This window comes from Myotis yumanensis, unplaced genomic scaffold (genome assembly GCF_028538775.1).
Source record: "Myotis yumanensis isolate MYYU_CA2020_CCGP unplaced genomic scaffold, mMyoYum1.0.hap1 SCAF_6, whole genome shotgun sequence".
Classification (NCBI taxonomy): domain Eukaryota; kingdom Metazoa; phylum Chordata; class Mammalia; order Chiroptera; family Vespertilionidae; genus Myotis; species Myotis yumanensis.
Window position 1 is genome coordinate 64,007,055 of NW_027223757.1, and position 20,355 is coordinate 64,027,409.

Sequence of the window (20,355 nt, forward strand, 5' to 3'; positions counted from 1 at the left end):
CAAGACTGCTCCGCAGTTTTCTGGAGCATTATTTGAAAATGTGTCTTCAAGAGAAACAAGTTTTTAAAGGGTAAGAAAAGAATTCTTAGAACATTGCTCCAGGGGATTCAACTTACCAATTTTCATTAAATTGAGCAGACATCTAAGTGGCTGAAAGCCATGACCAGCTTCACCTGGACACTGCTTTCCAGGCCTGGGCCCTCCCACCTTTCTACTGAAAGTCAGATCTACCAACTCGGGCATCACTCGAGAGCAGGGCCAGTTTCATATGGGTTATACTTGCAATTTTAATGAGCTCTTTTCCCAGTGCAGATATCTCCATATTGGTATGCATAGGTTGAGAAATCAAAACACCATTTTTGATATGATAATACATTTAAATAAAGGAAAAACAAAAGCAGACCAAACCAAAGTATTGTTTTCGGACTACAAGGTGGAGAATTGCATTCAAGACAAATCCTGGCTACAGGCAACCGAAAAGTATAGAACTTTGTCTCTTATCTGAAGGAAGAGCTATAGACCCCTTGAGCATTATAACCATAGCCATGTTGGGAGTAGGAGGTGAAATTTTTATGTTTATCAAAAAGAGATCAAGTTCTAGTAGACTGAAAAACAGTGATCTAGGAGGATGTAGGGTTAGCTCCCACTCTTCCTGCCACTCATTCGTTTTACCATCTTGTTTTTTGTACACATTCTATGTGCCAGGCACTGAAATGCTAGTTTACGTCATTGTTTTTTCTTTGAATCATTTCAAAAGGATTTACAAATAATTTCATCCACCCATTTTATTATAACAGGATTGGAAAAAGGCATAAAGAGAGAAAAAATGCATTAGCCATGAGCGCCACCATAGTTGATACTGGAATGTAATTGTGGAGCAGTGCTCTGAATAGCCAGGGTATATTGAGACCATATACTGGGTTATATTACTCCTATAGTGGTCCCAGGAAGAAATTTAGGAGGTCCATGAATTTGGATGAGAAGAAAAGAAATGCCCCTTTACTTTTTTCTTATCTCTAATTGAAAATTGGGCATTTCTTTCCACTATCACTGTAGGCAACAAACACAATAGCATAATAGTAGCTAAGACATCATTGTCAATAAAATTTACAGATATTTTTATAACACATTAGAGTTGCTGCAGATAACTTGAATTATTATTTTTGCTCATCATTACTTCAAAAATACAGTAGTTACTGGTCTTTCACTATTTTATTTAGTCCTACAGTAAAGAAGTCATATATATGTATTAATGCATCACAAATTTGTTTTTAAAATGTTTAAAATTTTTTTAATATAGTTGTTTTTTTCTAACCCTATGTACTTTTTAAATGAGTTTAATATTATTCTGAGAAGGAATCTAAAGGCTTTACCAGGCACCATACGGGTCCAAATTGGATAAAAGGCTAAGAACCCAGTGGTGGAAGAAGGTGCAAGTCTATAGAAGAAAAAAATTTTCAGACACTAAGTGATCAATTGTTGAGCACACAAACAAAAGCATCATGTACATCTATTTGAAAAAAGAAAAATGCTGAGTGATATATTGGGAAATATCTGACAAAAATATATAGCTAATGTAAGAAGAAATATATATATATATTGATTTCAGAGAGGAAGAGAGAGGGAGAGAAACATCAATGATGAGAGAGAGTCATTGATCAGCTGCCTCCTACATGCCCCACACTGGGGATCGAGCCCGCACCCAGGCATGTGCCCTGACTGGGAATTGAACTGTGACTTTCTGGTTCATAGGGCGACACTCAACCACTGAGCTACACCAGCTAGGCAAGAAGAATTTTTAATTAATATTCAATAAAAACCAAAGGCAAAACATTATAGAAAAACGTGGTGATTTTACATGGAGTGAGCATGATGGCAGGAATAAGTCAATGTGACTGGGTGTGTACTCTCTGGTGATTTTACTTTATGTGTTGGTAGAACTTGGAAAATCTAGAGGAATGAAGAGATAACAAAACACACTAGTCCAAAAAACCATGACAGATTTTCTGCTATCGTGGAGTTTACATTCGTGTGTGGGTGTGTGTTTGTGTGTGTGTAGGAAGGGCAATGGCCCTGTTGACTCATATGGAGGTACCCATTTTTCCAACTAAGACACAAGAATTTTCTACATTTCCCCTTTCCGGACTTTGTCTTGCCCATTGTCTTGTCATTGTAGAATGTGTACTAGTACACATATCAAAGGCAGGGACTTCATTTATGGCCATTCTGAGTGCTGTTTAGTTTTGGTATATTTATATTTATACTTATATTTATCTATATTTATATTTATATTCTGTGCCTCCTTCTTTCTTAGATGTCGGTCCTTTATGAAGTGACTGTGGTAGAGCAACTGTCATTCATGCATACACATTGGCCAGATCCCACTGGAGGGGTAGGGGCAAGCCCCAATGGTATATAACCAAAGTGAGCCAAGTAGAATTGTGACAAATGTTTACAAGGAGGGATAAGGCAATGAAATCTCTTTTGGAAGCAGACACCCGAGAGGCGTATGGACCGACTCTGGGAGGGCCGAGAAACTCCATGGGGCGGGGAGTCAAGGTGTAGCAGTTCAACTCCAAGATGCAGATTTTTGTGACGATGCAGAACTGAGGAGCACTGTTGCACTGGGACTGGGGGCAAGAAGTAGGGTACGGGTACTCAGATGATGATTTTTCCTGGGAACCAAAGGATAAGTCTGGGTTTGGCTAAAGATCACTTTGTTCTGCATCCTTGATTCATTTCTCTTCCTGAAACCTGCATAGGATGTACTCAAGAGGTTTGATAGTGCCAAGAGTGACTGCAGCAGAGGAGGACACAGAGAGAGAGAGTCAGTGGAGAACAACCTTAGACATTTTAGTGGATGGAAAAGAGTTCACCTGCCTCATGTCCCTATTCCGGCACCTCCCCCCATAATAGCATAGGTGCTTGAGAAACCATGCAGGTCAAGGGCTGCTTCAGGCGGAGGATGGTTGGGTTAGAGGGCTTTCCCACCTGGTGGGCTCTTTGTTCTTGAAGATATAGCTCCTCTGTCCGCACTTACTGGAAGATGTAGAGTGTTTTGCAGGGCAGGCTCAGAGTCCTCCAGACCTCAGTTCATACCCCAGCTCCATCCCCAACTGCATGGTGACCTTTGGCCTCTTGCTTAGCGCTCCAAGCTGCAGATCCTTTATGAGAAATAGGGGCCATAGAGTATTTAACACATAAGGCTATTATGAGAATTAAACACAATCCTGTAGCCCTTTGTACACTAGTAAAATGAATGTAATTGCATTTTTTTTAATGCAATGATCTCTCTTTATAGACAGAGCGCTCCTTTAAGACAGGGTAAGATTTTTTTCCTTTTTCTTTTTGTCCCAAGTGCTTAATATCTAGCACCCAACAAAGCCCTTAATGCTCTTAGTTAGGTCTTTTTTCTTTTCATTTTTATATCCCAAGTGCTTAATATCTAGCACCCAACAAAACCCTTAATGCTGTTAGTTAAGTAAAATCAGATCATATATCTCTGGCTGGAATTTCCAGAAAGTAGGTTGTCAGGTTCAACAAGAAACCATGAAGACTTAGCAAAATCGCTTCTCCTCTGGTTACTTCTCTTCATTGCAGGCCCTGAAGTCATAATGCTGCGCAGATGTGTCTGACTTGACAGGAGACTTGCTTTTCTGTCTAGAAAATAGGAGCCACATTCAGTTGCCTATTTTAATGGCAGACTAGCCGCCCCCCGCCCCTCCCTCCCCCCCCCCCCCCCCGCCCACACACTTATGTGCTCTCTCGCTGTGTGTGCACTAAACAGCTTCACTCTGACAGTTGGCTGTCAACGGAATCCATCAATTGTTTTAGTCTCTTGTTGACCCAGCCTAACAGATAATTTCATATCCTGTAGACCAAACAACTGATTGGTTCAATAGAGTAAAATTTAGTCAGCTTCTTTAAAAAACTTGAAATAACTGATATAGTGACATGTTTCAAATTGCTTTATAGTCTCAAATTTGATACTGAGTCAACTATGTTTATTTTGCTTTACAAAAGTAAGGGCTCTTAAAAGGTGAAAAGTAGATCTCAACAGTTATTTTACTACCAAACAACATGGGATCAGTGCTTCAGTGTGAAAATGCTGATTGTGAAATCTGTAAACACACTATTGGAGAAAAAAAATATCATGAAATTAAGTTAAGAAAGCTAATAATTTCTCTTTTATCATGTCACTTTCAGAGACTCTACAATAATGGAAAATATATTTCCTAAGGTTCGATTGAAGAGGATTTAATACATTTCTTGGTTTGTTAAGTCAGCCTACACTAAGGCAAGGTTTTACAAATCCATTAGGGGTTCGGAAGAGAAAGACGGACAGAGGACCCAGATGCTTTGACGAGAGACGCAGGAATTGACATTTTGATGTCGCATTACATGAAATGACTTGGCAATTGGACAACAGAGTTGTCTCTTGTATTAGCACACTCAAACAGCAGCAGAAAAACAACCTTCCATTTTATTTTCATGAGATTTATTGTTTTTTAATAATGCCACTTTTCAGAAGTATAGTCATGTGCTCACTTAGACAGGCTGACAAAGTGAAAACTTGTACGTGATGCAAAGTACCCTTTGGGCCATAGATTAAGACATAGATAGTGCAGTGACAAGTCAAGTCAAACGCCCGCAGCAGACAACAAATCCCAACCTCCCCTTCCCATGATCTGGCTCCCATTTTGCACCATAGAACCCACAGTGGATATCTGGGCAAAACATAGAACACAGATGGCTACCGACAGACATGAAAAGTAAATTTTATTAAACATGTTTACATACATGAGTTGGAAGTTCATTTAAAAGCACAGGGGAGTGTTAAGACAAGTGGTCAAAATAGAAAGATACTACCCAATTATAGTTGGTTGTTGGCCACTAAGACAGAACGGAATCTAGTAGAAGTGCACCAATGCTTCAGTTCTTCCTGCTCAGCATGGTGAGTAGTGGTCAGTCTGTGCCCTGTGGAATGACGGGCAGGTGATTCTGGCATGTGTAAATAATGATAAAGAATTCACTTGGTGCAGGCAGTATGTCTATGGATTAAAACCTAGTGTGTACACAGTGTCTACATGTGTTACAGCCCCACAGTTAGAATCTACACCAAAATATTTATTAGAAGGAATTTGGTCCATACTACATCACGTTTTCCAGAGGGTAAAAAATAAAGTCCATCTATAGACATTTCACCCCAGGAAAACAGATCGAGTCTGGCAGAAACCTGCAAAATGTCTATAACAAAAATGGATGGCTTAGATTTCTTGGTTATTTCAGTATAGTAATTAACGAGCAAAATGTACAAGTACATGCAACATACAAGCGGGCCTATGTGGAACTAACATACATTATTAAATAGCCTTTTGTTTCTTTTCTCTTTCATTTTTTATTTATTATTTTATTTTTTTACAAAATGTGCATGCAGCGTTGAACAGTTCCAAGTCATGCTGCTCTATCTGTGTAGTCACAAAAGTTGAATGACTCATAAAAGGAGGAGAACATGTCAATGCACCTGCAGGGTCTGCAGTATGGAACGCACACACAGAATGCCACAAGGGAAAGTCAAGGCCAAGAAAAACTCAGGTGAAGAAAATGCACATTGAAATTTGACTTTGTTTTATCCCCCCCCCCCCCAAAGTAAGATACTTTGCATTTAAAAAACCCCCCAAAAAACGAGCTTTGTGCTTGCATCGATCTCAAAGAAATGTAAACTAAAATTCGATGAAAACATTAGTTTAGTGCAGAATAGTTCAACTGGAATTTCCAGTGAAATACTGAACAGCTCACACCATGCTCTTTCCAGGTGGACGGGTATGTCTGCACTGAGGCATAGCCGACAGTGTCTTAGGTCCAAATCCATTTTAATCACCATTTGAAGTCAAAAGTGTGGTTTGTACACATGAGCATATACTTTTTTTTATATCGGGAAGAAAAAGGCATCACAAGGAGTGTTTCCAAGGTACGATTATGCAGTTAATTTTAGTTCCCAGCATTAGTTGCAGATTGACTTTAAAAGTCTTCCATGCAGAACAATGGAAAAGAAAGTAATATTTTTAGAATGCGAACAGATGTGCTCTCCATTAAACATGGTGATTCAGGGATAATTTTTTTGGAAGATAACTTTTTGTTTTCAGGGTTTCCACACAGCAGACTGAAGAATTATAGCATGAAAACCAGTGGAGCCCTTCAGGGGCCTCGCCTTGTTCAGCTGTTGAACACGCAGGGGAGATGCTACAGAGGCTGCTTCAGCCCTTTTTGTGGCGAGTTTGGAAAAAGAAAGGAAGGGTCTCTGTAAGCATCACGAGGCCTGTCATGACACAGCCGAAAACCAGTGTAAATAACAAACTCAGTGAAAAACGAAACAAAACAAATCCAAAAGCAACAAATAACACACACAGAAACAAAACACAAAAGAACAAAACTTGTCGAACACCAGGGAAATAACACTGCTCGTGGTCTGTGTAAAAACGTGTAAAATACAACTTATCACAGAGTGAGAGTTTCCAGTTTGTTCAATTTGGGGTGCGTGGGTGTGGGCGTATGTGCATGTGTGTGTGTGTGCTTGTGTGTGGTGTGTGTGTGTGTGTGTGTAAATTGAAGTTTCTTCTTTTTCTGTTTTTTTAGAAGCATCAGTGGTTCTCACTAGCTTGTTGGCTCTTATTGTAATCTGATACACTGCCTTGTTCTGTCATATGAAGCCAGATTTGAAACAACAGTTGGGACACATTATTGAAAAACTACTACAGGCAAAGCACAAGTTGATTGTCTGTCTCCAACAATGCTTTTGATCATGAAATATCTGGTTCCGATTATTATCCTGAAAGGTAGAGCTTTATTGGAATGACTCTAGTATGAGTTCACTACGATCGAATGCAGGGAGGCCCAGTTGAACTTTCCAGAGATGATTGGGAAGCCCGGCGGGTTAGGGGCGTGAGTGTGGGATCCACCAACGATGACGGTGGGAACAATTTGTACCATCCGATTACCATACTGGACAGATCAAGTTCTTCCAATAAGATCTGGGCCACCCCCATAAAGCATTTATGGTCCATTCTTCCATAGTCTCCCCAGACGATCACCTGCAGAGACAGAGAAAGGCAATAAACTGAAACTCCTCTCTAGAGTTGTACCTTAGGAGAGTTGAAAGCAACTATTCTGTAAAGGGGGCCAGTCAGCTAAGGAGAGGAAATGAATATAACCAACACCACGGAGGAAAACTAGGTAAAAAGATATTAACATGAAGGTGCTCAAAAAGACACTTCACAATATGTTTTAGATTCGATGGAAGGCAGGTAATGTTTTCCTAGTCAATGAGGGGTATTACATACATAAACCATGTTAAAGAAATACATATACAATTTCATTTACATATAAATTCAACACCTTCTTTAGTAACCACTATCTAATAAGCAATGCACCTGACATTCAGCCAGTCCTGAATACTTGCTGGTCCCCGAACACTTCTGTTTTCCTTTCTTTTCTTCTTCATTGTGTCTCATGTCTGTAGATAATAATGCTCAATAAACTATTACTGGCATCATTTGCCTTGATATCTATCTATCTATCTATCTATCTATCATCACCACTACATCTAGCTATCAAGATGAGGCAAGGGGTGACAAATAGGGCAAAAGTAGAGGAGTGGATAGAAAGAAGGAAGAAAAGAAGGTAGAGAAAAAAAGAAAAAGTTTAATTTTATTAAAGTCCATTAAACCCATATATATTTTAATACATTAATTTCACAGCAAACAGCAACTTGCTATTTTTTTCTATGGGAGAATGTTATACCACATTCCTCTCTACTGAACTTGAGTCTCTTCCTATTTGATCACCTCTTCGACGTCTACATGGATAATGTGGATTTTCAGTGTAAAAAGTCACATGAGCTATTACTCACCTGAAGAACTTTACCCTGCGGACTTTCATCAAACACCAGGGACTGTTGATACAAAGGATCAAGGGTTTTCCGTGCAATTCTTGTCTTCTTCTTGGCTATACAGGCCCCGTTTTCCAAAAGATATACCTTGACATATGGAGCTAAACAAAGGTAACATTAATGCATGAGAAGTTAATCCTTTACATTAAATTGGTTATATTAGAAAATGCCTTACTAGAGATTTAGAGATGCTTATGGAAAGTTTTCCATTGACTATTTAAATCTTTTACAATTTAAAGTGCTTCAGAAATTCTACTCCTTCACTCCCATATGTTATCACTACAGCCAGTTTCATAATTTCAAATAAATGTATGCAAGTTACCTTAAGACTTTGACTTACTTGGGGTACATCTGGAATTACAATTCAGGTTTATATCTTAAAGCTCATTGTTTCCTTGTATTACAACAAAACCTTTTCCTTTTGCATTTCTAAATGTACCAAAAAACTAATTGACATAAGCTAAGAAACAATCATAACTGAACTTTTCCTACTATGACAATATTATTCCTAATACTTTCTGACAGAATAATTGTGCAAAGATTCATTTTTATAGTCTCAAAGAACACAGAAAAGCTGCCTTTTTAATCAATCAGATGATAAAAAAAAAACCAGCATATAAACTTCAATGCAGCAGGTGTTTTGAGTTTTTTGCCCCTGTGAGATTTTCTGGTCCAAACCCCTTCCCTTACCAGGTGTAGATTTGGAGCCAGGCTTCTGCGTGAGGCTTCGTGCTCTAATCACTTCAACTTCTAATTGGCCCTTTTTATCCTCCATTCCAATTTGTATATCGCCTGCAAGTGGAGGGGAAACAAAACGTTTCAGCTTCTTTGAAGTTATGTGCAGTTAAAAAAACAGAGGTCCGTTAATAGGCTCCAAATTAGGATCTTTATGATCTTGATAAAAACAAAGATTTAGAACCCCCCCTCCTCACCCTTCTCTCCCTACTTCCAAATCAGGTTTCAAATGTTTCTCTTCATTTTTCTGGTACTAATCCATTTAAGAGAGTCCCAGATTAGGTTATAAATTGCTCAACAACAATAATACTGAGGTATTTAAGTGATTCTTGTACTCTAATAAGATTTCTTATCCTTTATGTCATTTAGTATATAATACTTCTTAATAAAAAGCATAATCTATCTATATTTCCACTTAGAGAAATCACCATTATTGTTTTGGTGAATATCCTAGCAATCTCATAAGCACTTTCCTCTCTTCCTCCCATCCTTCCTTCCTTCCTTCTTACTTATCTATCTAGCTATTATGACCATACATCCTCCGTTTATTGACTGTATGGGCCACTAAATAGGCATGTCATTAACTATTTAACCAAATGTAGGCTATCTACATTGTTACCATTATAATGAATAGCTTTAAAAAGAATTTTTGCATATGTTGTCAATGTGTCTTGATCATAAATTCTCAGATTTTAAATTATTGGGTCTAATTCAGCGGTTCTCAACCTGTGGGTTGCGACCCCTTTGGTGGTCGAACGACCCTTTCACAGGGGTCACCTAAGACCATCCTGCATATCAGATATTAACATTACGATTTATAACAGTAGCAACATTACAGTTATGAAGTAGCAATGAAAATAATATTATGGTTGGGTCACAACATGAGGAACTGTATTTAAAGGGCCAGAAGGTTGAGAACCACTGGTCACTCTAATTCAGTGATGGCGAACCTTTTGAGCTCGGTGTGTCAGCATTTTGAAAAACCCTAACTTAACTCTGGTGTGATGTCACATATAGAAATTTTTTGATATTTTCAACCATAGAAAAACAAAGATTTATATTTTTGATATTTATTTTATATATTTAAATGCCATTTAACAAAGAAAAAATCAACCAAAAAAATGAGTTTGCGTGTCACCTCTGACATGCGTGTCATAGGTTCGCCATCACTGTTCTAATTGAACGGGCATTCAAAATTCCATGCATATTGCCAAATATCCTTCAGAAAGGCTGTGCCAGTTTTCACTATCACCAGAAGTATTATACCCCACTAATAGTGGTATTAACAGTATGTCTAATTTTTGCTAACCTGATGGTTAAAAAGTTATAATTTGCATTTTCCTGATTATTATGAAGGCTGAACATATTTCTAAGTAATTTCAACTTGTATTCCTTCTCTATGTCTTGCTTGTCATATGCTTTACCCATTTTTAATAAGATATTCTTCTTTTTCTGATGGATATAATACTTTATCTCTGAAAATGTTAAATGTAATTATTTTGAAGTTATTTTCAGTTAGTTGAGTCATCTCCATTTTTCAGTTGTGAGTTCTATTTCCCAGGTCAGTTGTTCATTAGTTTTGTCACTCTGTTTTAGATCTCAGCTCTTGGAGGTCTCATGGTCTTTTTTGGTTTGGTTTTAACCACATATAGACATAGTTTAAGGAGTCAAAATGTTCTATAAGACGTCTGTTTTGTTTTGCTAAAACATATTTTTATTTATTTCAGAGAGGAAGGGAGAGAGAGAGAGATAAAGAAAGAGAGAGAGAAACATCAATGATGAGAGAGAATCATTGATCGGCTGCCTCCTGCACACCCCATACTGGGGACTGGGCCCACATGTGCCCTGACTGGGAATCAAACCGTAACCTTCTGGATCACAGATCCACAATTAACCACTGAGCCTCGCTGGCTGGGCTATAAGACAACTTTTATTAGTATAAAAGATTCCCATTCTCTCTGTCAACTTCATGCCTTCCAAGGGTCACTGCTTTCATAAGTCTCAATATTTTCATCTGATCTATTTTTCACTTTTTGGCATTTGCCTTCATATCTCTAAGTATTACACTTATAATTTATCATCCTAGTTTTTCAATTTTAGATATTATTATTGACTTCTAATTTCAAACTCTCTCACTTCTTTCCTATCCCCACCACATGCTAGATACTTTCGGTCATCCAATTTTCCAGTATTAATATTTATATTATTATGATTATGTAACATTGTGTATGGCGGAGTGAACTGGAATACTATGATTAATACTTCTCATTTCTTGGACAGCTTTTCCCCTTTCTTGCACTTAATAAGTATCTTTTTAGAAAGCATTTGCTTACGTTTTTATGTACATATCACTAATTCAACCCCACACGCTCTCCTGAGTTGTTTACCTCTTCCATAAAATCAAGTACATTAGGTATTCTATAGATTTTAATCTTATGAAGTCTGACATGATACAATTTGAACAAATTGCTCTGGAGCTTACTACAGCTGTTATCTTTAGGTTTTCATTCACCACCAACCGTTTCTCTCTGTGTTGAAACATTTATTTACTGGATCTCCTCATTTTAGTTCACAATTTTTAAAATTCACTTCATTCATTTCGTGGAAGTATAGTTCTCTGAGCAATGTTGGGTATGAGAAAAATGTTTTGAGACCTTTACTGTCCTGAGTTTTTATTTAGCCTAAACTTAAACTTACTTGAAAACTTGGCTGGCTATAGTACTCTATGCTGGAAACCAATTGCTACTCAGAATTTTGAAGATAATGCTCAGTAGACATCTAGCTCCCAGTGTTGTTGTTTAAGAGTCCAATGGAAATCTGATTTTGATAGTTTTGCATAGAATTATCCTCTTTAGAAGATTTTCTGCTGGAGGACTTTCTGTTAATTTCTGGTGGTGTGAAATTCTGTGATGATGTGCCTCTGCATCGACTTATTTTCAAGCCTTTTGTTGAGTGCTACGTGGGTCCTTTCAAGATGGAATCTCATGTCCTTCAGGAAACAGCTATGGCACATGCTACATATAATTTTCTCCATTCATTATGGATCTACTGGAGACTCTCTATTTTGACAGGGGTTTTCTGATAATTCAAAGATGTAGGACTATCTTTATTCATTTTGCATAATATCTCAAGTTAGAAAAATGCATGTGAAATTAGAACAGTCATTTGAAACCAGCAACACCCTAGCTGAAATGTTACTTTTCACTTGCATTACAATTATGCTATTTTAAATGACCTTGTCAACCATGAAATATCACTTTTTCTGTAGAAAAATTGATTCTTACCCATTGCAGGGGTGGCGAGGGTTTGGCGGCCAACAAGCTGGGCTGGTCCCAGCCCATCGAGAAAATCACTAAATTGACTGTCCGCTCCCAGTCTCACTCCAGGAAATATTAAGCTATTAGCAAAAGTACAAAAATCAAAACATTAGCTCTCCTAGAATTCTTTTCATGTTTCCATTATACTACTAATTCTGATCATGAATCATAAACACTGCTTAGACAATCGGTTTACTTATTGATTGCTTCGCCTCTGCACCAAGCAAGCATATGAGAGTCATCATTGATTGAGAAAAGATCTAAACTCTCAAATTAAGAGCAGATGTGGTAGTCAAGAGAGCTCTGTTATAGTTTTTAATATCTTACATTTTCTGGACACCTACAAATAAAATTCCCTACCTAAATACTAGTATATCACATAAAATATAAGATGCACATTTTTATATCATGAACTTTAAATAATTGCTCATAAACATTGTGTAATATTAATGCTAAACTTAAAAATACCTATCTTATCAGTATTACCTTCTCTACATAAATTAAAAATATGACATAGCATGTCATATTCTGTTAGCCCATCTTATTTTACTCAATAGCACTAATTACTACATCATATGATATAGTGATGTTATATATATTATATATTGTATATTATATATCACACATTATATATTATATAGTATTGTGATTTCTTATATAAATATTATAGCATAATACACATTCTTATTTACAAATAAAATGTTTAATTTATTCATTTTGAGTGAATTGCATTTCTATATTATCTGAGATTTTTATTTAGTTCAAATGCAATGGATTGATTAAAATGTGTGTCTGTTTCTTACTACAGCATGACTGCCTGAATTTCCTGGGCTGTGAGCTCCACCAGAGCAGTGATTATGCTCTTCTTGTTTATTGATGTATCCTGGGTAACAAGAACCAGGCTTGTTAGGTGGCTGGACTGCAATGAGCATTTTTAAAATAAACAGATGTCCATAGGGATTTATTGCTTCCAATGTGCTTCCCCAGATACTATTTTTTCACAATCAAGGGAATTAAAAGGGTACATATGACCACCCATCCAGAGAATATGAAAAGAAATTTTTGAGAGGCTAAGGGGCTTATCCATGATGGATGTAAATGTTATTTGATTTGTTAATTTTTATATAAAAAATGTCTCCAGTCTTGCATTTGGATATTGCTTTATAAGACTTCATCACATATTGGTGTTTTGTCAGCAAGTTTACCTCCATAAATTTCACTCCTGCTGATATTTTGGTCTTAGCTGATAGCATGCATCCCAATAATTTGATCAAATAAGTTTTAGGAATGGGAAAGTACATCACAAATATGAACTTGGCATACTTTTATTTCATTTTCTGAACAAAATAGAAAAATTCCAGTAAAATACAGTAAAATATTAATATTAGGATTGGTAAATTAGTTATTTAAATGGTAATAAATGAATAACTATAAAAAATTTTACATGGTTAATCACCAAGCAACCCACTGAAGAATAATAATTACAAATTTGTAAGATCTGTCACCTCAGTAAAAATTCAGTTTTATGAGAAAAATTCTCAAGCATAGGAAAATGAAATAGTAAAAAACAAACCAGGTAAGCAAAAAAAAATAAAAATTCTAGTTATATTTTTTCAAAGTTAATTAATTTTAGAATTAACTAAAACTGTTTAATAAATTAACTAAAACTGTTTAATAAAACAGCAACAAGGAAGATAGAGTCTGGGCTTTTATCTTAAGGGAAAAATGAGTTAGTGATGTTTTAAAAAACAGAAAAATGTAAGTTGCTGTTATGAGAGTGTAAGAATATGAAAATTAGTTCCTCATTTATTTTTTCCTTTTTCTTTTCCTGATTTTCCTTTTTTATTGAATTTATTGGGGTGACACTGGTTAATAAAATTATATAGGTCTCAGGTGTACAGTTATATAATACATAATCTGTACATTGTGTTGTATGTTCACTATTCCAAGTCAAGTCTCCTTCCATCACCATTTATTCTCCTTATATCCTCTTCTATCTCTCCCTCCATTCCCCTTTCCCTCTGATAATCACCATACTGTTGTCTGTGTCTATGAGGTGTTTTTGTTGTTGTTTGTTTTTGCTTATTCCCTTCAGGTTTTTCACCCAGCTCCACAACCCGCCTCCTCTCTGACAGCTGTCAGTCTGTTCCTCACTTCTAAATTTTAATTCAGATTTTGGTAACCGGGCCAGACAATGAGTTTCCTATATGAAAGAATCCATTAAAGGTGACTTTGCTACAATAAACATCCATGAGTGGACTATTCTGAACTTTGCTGAGTGATAGAAATCAGTTTATGTTAACCCAACATTGCATCATTCCTTTGAAGGTTCTGAATGACTAGGTCTGTGCAGAGGTATGTCTGTGTGTCTGTATCACAAGGTCAGGTGTTTTTAAATGGATGACTGACCAGCTAGTGAAGTGAAGAAGCTCACAGTAACCCTGGGTGGCTGTGTTATCTTTCCTGTCACTACATGGCCATGGTCCTAAAGCCACACAGATGAGCCGATGTCACTTACTTTCCCTCGGAGCTGTAACTGTTGATGCTGCCATCCGTAGACTCTCGACTTGGTTGTCTTACCATCTTCCTCATTTCGGCTGCCATTCCTGTCTCTGTGCTTCTCTGGATGGTGCTTTTTAACTTCTTGTGGCCCGACTCTGGCAGGAGAGAGTGAAAGAAACTCTAAGTTTGGTTTAGGCTGCAAATACAATAGTCCATTATGCGCATAGTTAAAAGTTAAACTCAGAAAAATAGTGTCTGACAGAATCATCTGATTGATTAAATCTTTTTGCAAAAGCGTGCTTTGGCCAAGACGGGTAGCACCATTGCTCCGGTTTCAAGGACTGCCTGAATCTCAGCGAGCCAAAATGAACTCATTGTATTATTGCTGCCGAAGTTGTGAACTTCAATGAAAAAATGGATTTGGCACCAAATTGCTCTGTGGAAAGAGAATGCTGAAAACCTAATCTGGAATGCTCCAATGTGTGGGAACCGTCCTAAATGAGGGGCCATGTCCTTTAAAGGAGAAGAGGCACTTGGAAGAAAGCATGGAAAATACCACAGTTTGGGTACTGCCTCGTAGAGAGTCCTCATAGAGAAACTTCAGTATTTTATTGGATGATTTTTGCAACACTTTAACAAACACAATCTCATTTAAGATGGCATGTATGTTGCTTATGTAGGTTGACTAGGTATTATCTAATTCCAAGGTTTCAAAGTTATCTCGTGGCCCTTGGACTTTAGGGCAATATCCTTGAGCCCCTTGGAAATGTATTAAGCAACGTTCTATTTACATCATGGAAATGAAATTCTAAAACATTTATTGGATTAGGGCAATATCAAAAGGTTAGAGAAACTATTAGACTTTTAGCACCTGCCATGCCTTTTTCATCTATACATCCCATAAGCATTTCTGGTTTATTTCAATTTCTCTAAAGTATCATTAAATATCCATTAATAATATATGAAAAATGCTTTATATACATAGGCACATTCAGAAACTACATATATATGAATATACACATAAATTTTTCAATCTTCATAACACTTCTGTGAAGTAGGTGCCTAAAACACTGTTAAATAAGCCATATGAAAAATTGCATGTTTTCCTTTGATTTTTTTTATCTTTGCACCCCTTTTCTAGATTGTCTAATAAAAGATATCATTGGTTATGTGATATGGGCTCAATATTGAATATTCTCTACAGGAGAACACAAGTGTGATTATGATACTTCCTTGCCCAAGTTCTTGTGATGGTTTATCATCAAAATTAAAAGAAAATCCAAAATTGTTTTCATGGCCTACAAAATGCTACCTAGGACTCGGCTACCTCTCAGATCTCACCCTCATCCCATGTGCACACTGCCTTCCGGTCATACTTCCTTCCTTGAATTTCTCATCCACTCCAAGCATATGTTTCAGGCCGTTTCCTTCCTGGCTGCCCCTGCTGACTTTTTTTTGCCTTGCTCCCTCATCTTATTTGGGTCTCTGTTTCAATCCTCATCAATCTTTATCCTCTTGCCATGCTTCATATTTCTTCAGAGCACTGCTCCATCTTCCAGTAAACCTCAATTTGTTTGTTGTCTGTTTCCCCAAATAGAACTGATTTCTATGAGAGAGAGACATGTGAATATTGCTGACTGCTATCCCTAGTATGGAGAACAGTGGGATAAACTCAGTAACAGGATGATACCACAGTCCTAATGTGAATTTTCTCATTCCATTTTATATAATTATAATACAAACACATCCCTGTTTATTGTTTTTAATGAGTGCACTGTTCCATCATATGGCTATGTGGTATCATACTTAAACCATCTCTTTCTTGATGAGCATTCTCAGTTGTTAGAGTTTTTATAGAATACATTTCTAGATATTGAAAAGCTGGTCAAAGTGTAGGGATCTGCTTAATCTTAATAGCTATTTCTAAATTATCCTTTAGAAACATTGCAGCGATTTGCACTCCTGCCAACATTTATGCAGATGTTCCCACTTAACCAGCAAAGGCATAGGAATTTTCTACATTTTCCCTTTCTGGTGTCTGTCTTGTTCATTGACTTGTTATTGTAGAATGTGTACACATACCAAAGGCAGGGACTTCATTTACGGCCATTCTGAGTGCTGTATAGTTTCAGTATATTTATATGTATCTAAATACTGTGCCTCCTTCTTAGATGTAGGTCCTTTATGAAGTCGCTGTGATAGAGCAACATGTCCTTCATGCACACACATTGGCCAGATCCCACCTGAGGGGTAGGGACAAGCCGCAAGGGTTTATTACCAATTGTGACAAAAGTTTCCAAGGCAGGATGAGGCAATACAGCTGTGGGGGGGGGGGCGGGGGGAGGGGGAGACCAGATACTTTGATAATCATGGCTAGAGAAAGTGTGGGCAAACTTTAAATCTAAATCTAAATAATAAGGTGATGTTGGAAACTAGAGGAGAAACAGTTAAGGGATCAGCAGTAAGGAGTTTCAGGTTAGAGTATACATTCCTTCAGATTTTCATCCATCCATCCATCCATCCATCCAACCAACCAACCAACAAATATTTATGAAGCCCCTAATGTGTGTCACACTGCTCTAGGTGCTGGGAACATACTGATAAATGACAAACTTCCTGCTATCCTGGAGCTGACATTCCACTGTGTGTATTTCTTGTGTGTACACCAGAAAGGGAATGAACAAATAAATAAATAATACCGCTGGTAATACCTGCTGTGTAAAAAACGTGAGGCAGGAGACGGGGGATAGAGAGTGACAGGGTAAGAGCAGCCATGGGTTTTTTTTAAAAAGGGGTCAGGATCTCATTAAACACTGGACAGGGAAGCAACCCCACAGAGGAACTGATCCTGATAACTGTGGTGGGGAGGCTGCACGGTGGTCAGGAGGGGCTGTTGTTTTGTCAGTAGCACACAGTCCTCCAGGTTTCTTCTGCAGTCTTTTCAATGTGGATGTTGGCTCTGTCCGCTCTGTGGACAGCTGGCAGTCCAGGGGACCGTGGAGGTAGGCTGTCAAGACCTGCTTTCTGCACATTTCCCAATACAGGTTTCACATGGTTGTCATTCATTACATATTTGTTTAATTAGTGAAAAGAAAAAAAATTAAAAGTGAAGAGTCTGTTAATTTTTTTGCTTTTTTTAAAAAAAATTGGAATATCAAGTTTTCTTAAAGAAGGGTACATCTAAAGGGTACCCCAAAATCCTTAGAGCAGTTTTAAACCGTAATAGCTTCCAAAATGTAAATGCTGCACACTTTGAAAAGACATCATTTGAAAGGTTGGCTATTGACCTTCCTCTCATACTTAATTTTGTGAATCTGAATTATATATTTTTTAATTTTAAAGTTGTTTTTCAGTTCTTCTGAAGATGGCAAACACAGACCAACTTAGCTCTTGCCTTATTCATACTAATATTCAATGCAAAGAGCTTTGATGGACTGGATAATTTTATAAAGGCCAGGTAAAAGCTGAATAAATAGTTCCAGCTATGAATCTGCCCCATTTAAATTCAAAGGGCTCTAATAGTATTCAGAATGAAAGGGTTGGAAGGGACACTGTTTAATAGGTATAGAAACTAGAAATTTTGTGAAGCATAATTCATGCAGCAAATTCTGTTCAGCACTTACACTGGGCCCAGTCTTTTCTAGATGCTGGTGATGCAGCAGTGAACACAACCGACAAGCACCCCTGCCCACATGGAGCTTACATGCTAGTGAATATAATGACCTGCTCAGCATCATAGTAGTTAGTAGTAGAAACTGCATTTGAAACCTGATTTTCTGAATCTTAGTCTTGTGATCACTCCATTATATCACAGTTTAGAAAAACACAACATCTCATCTCACTTATTTTACAAATAGAACAGTTTAGCCACATGGATATTTTCATGTATACGTCCTCATATGGGATTATAAGTTCATTTGAAAACTTTGTTGAAAATCACATATATTCTATATAAGTACAAATGTATATGATCACTGTATCTCTACACATGCTGTAATTGTATCATAAATATGTTGCATACATGTATTATTTTAAATATCAATATAATGCATTAAACCATAAAATATTAGCAAATACTATTACGCTTATTAACAGTAGCACCATTCTTTAATAATTATTTGTATCCATTGAAGAATATTAACCTGATAAAGACATGAACTCTGCTATCAAATTATGAACATGAAACCTTTGACTTAAACCACTGTCCTAAGTATTATACAAAACCCCAAAGGATTAGAAAACTAGTATATGTTAAGATTCTATGTTCACAAACACATAAAATTTAGTACAATCCATAACATTTGGGGCAATATTTTACCCAGACTTAGGAAGAACAAACTTTCTCTCACTGAATATTCCAAAGTGCCATATTTACATAGGTACTTACACTCTCTTTTTATATTTAGAGATGTGTGTTATATTTAGAAACACCCTGCTGACTTATTCACTCTGTAAATACTCCTTAAGCACCAAGTACCTATAACCTAATAGACATCATTTTAGGGGTGGGAGCTACAACAGTAATCATACAGGATAGCACATATAATGAACAACTAAAACAAATAACATAATAATTTTAGATCTTGGTAATCATCATGTGTGGGGGGCTGTTTCTCTCTTTTCCATGTCCCGCATGGAAAAGGAAACAGTCCATTTGCTGAGTGAAGGAGCTGGGGATTAAGAAATTAAAGAAAGACCAAGATGCAGAAATAGACTTTAAGCTGGGGCCAGGTGGGCACCATCCTCTCTGACGGAGAGGCGGCAAAAAGCGGCCTGAGCCACACAGCAGGTTTATTTTAAAGGCCTAGATTTACATATCTAGTTCCGCCCCTGCCTGATTAACATGTCCAGCCTTATTGGGGAAGCATGTTCCCAGGGCGTGGCTGCCTATGCTCTGAGTTCAACTGACAATAATTATAAGAAAATGCCTAGGTGCCTCCCAGGCGGCCCTCTACAATCATGGAAGGAAATAAAGCAGAAGAGACTGTCTCAGTAGAGTGAGTTACTTTTGATCAGCTGGGCATGGAAGGCCACATCTGAGAATGCAGAGAAGGATTCAGCCATGCACAAAACTGCAGGAAGGATGGTCCAGGCAGAAGGAGCAGGTATAGGACCCTGAGGAGTGACTGTCCTTCCTGCCATGAGAGGGTGACATAGGTGGATGATGAGAAGATGGAGCAGAAGAGGCTGAAGGACCTGGTGGTGCAGGACCAGCAGGGAAGCAGCCTGGATTTTGCACTGAGAGTACTGGGAAGCCACGGGGGGAGGGGGGAGGGCGTGGCGGGGGGGGGGGGTGGCGGGGCGGTCATGATCCATCCAATCTATGATCTACGTTTTTTGAAGGATCCCTCTAGTTACTGGGTGGAGAATGAATGTTAGGAACTAGAAGTGAAAGCAGGGGGAAGATTTGGAAAGTTACTTTCCTACCTAAGAAGAGATAAATACAGCAATGGCTTAGATTAGGGAAGTAGCAGTGGAGCTAAGTGAGGAGGTGGGCATTGATTATATTTTGAAGAGGAGCTTATGGTACTTGCTCTATTCCATGTAGAGGTGGTTCTGTAAAAAAGAGAAGGAATTAGTAATTTTTAGGGTTTATGTAGGATAACTACTAGTAATTGAATGATAGTGCCAGTTACTGAAAAGCAAACTCATTGTGGGTGATGGAAATGATGAGTTCTCTTTAGGACATTTTGAGTTGCTTCCTAAAAAGCTATGTGAAGAGTAAAGTAGAAAGAATTCTCATGATTTAGAACAAGGAGGTCAGTGCCAGAAACAGGTAGACAGACAGACAGACAGGACATATTGGCATGCAGATGAAATTAAAAGCTGTTGTAATAAATATAATAGGGAGGA

General features: G+C 37.6%; 1 protein-coding gene across 50 annotated transcripts in view; it reads right to left on the bottom strand.

The window, feature by feature from the left end:
• Positions 1–4,762: 4,762 nt before the first annotated feature.
• Positions 4,763–20,355, bottom strand: part of RIMS1 (regulating synaptic membrane exocytosis 1) — a 413,878-nt gene continuing 398,285 nt past the window's right edge. For all 50 annotated transcript variants that reach the window (XM_070418243.1, XM_070418247.1, XM_070418292.1 and 47 more), the window contains 5 exons: positions 14,519–14,657; positions 11,968–12,080; positions 8,639–8,740; positions 7,910–8,049; positions 4,763–7,091 (listed from right to left, as the gene is read on the bottom strand). In XM_070418243.1, the coding sequence (XP_070274344.1) occupies positions 6,873–7,091; positions 7,910–8,049; positions 8,639–8,740; positions 11,968–12,080; positions 14,519–14,657 (713 nt within the window). In that variant the 3' untranslated portion in view covers positions 4,763–6,872. The remainder of the gene's footprint in view (positions 7,092–7,909; positions 8,050–8,638; positions 8,741–11,967; positions 12,081–14,518; positions 14,658–20,355) is intronic.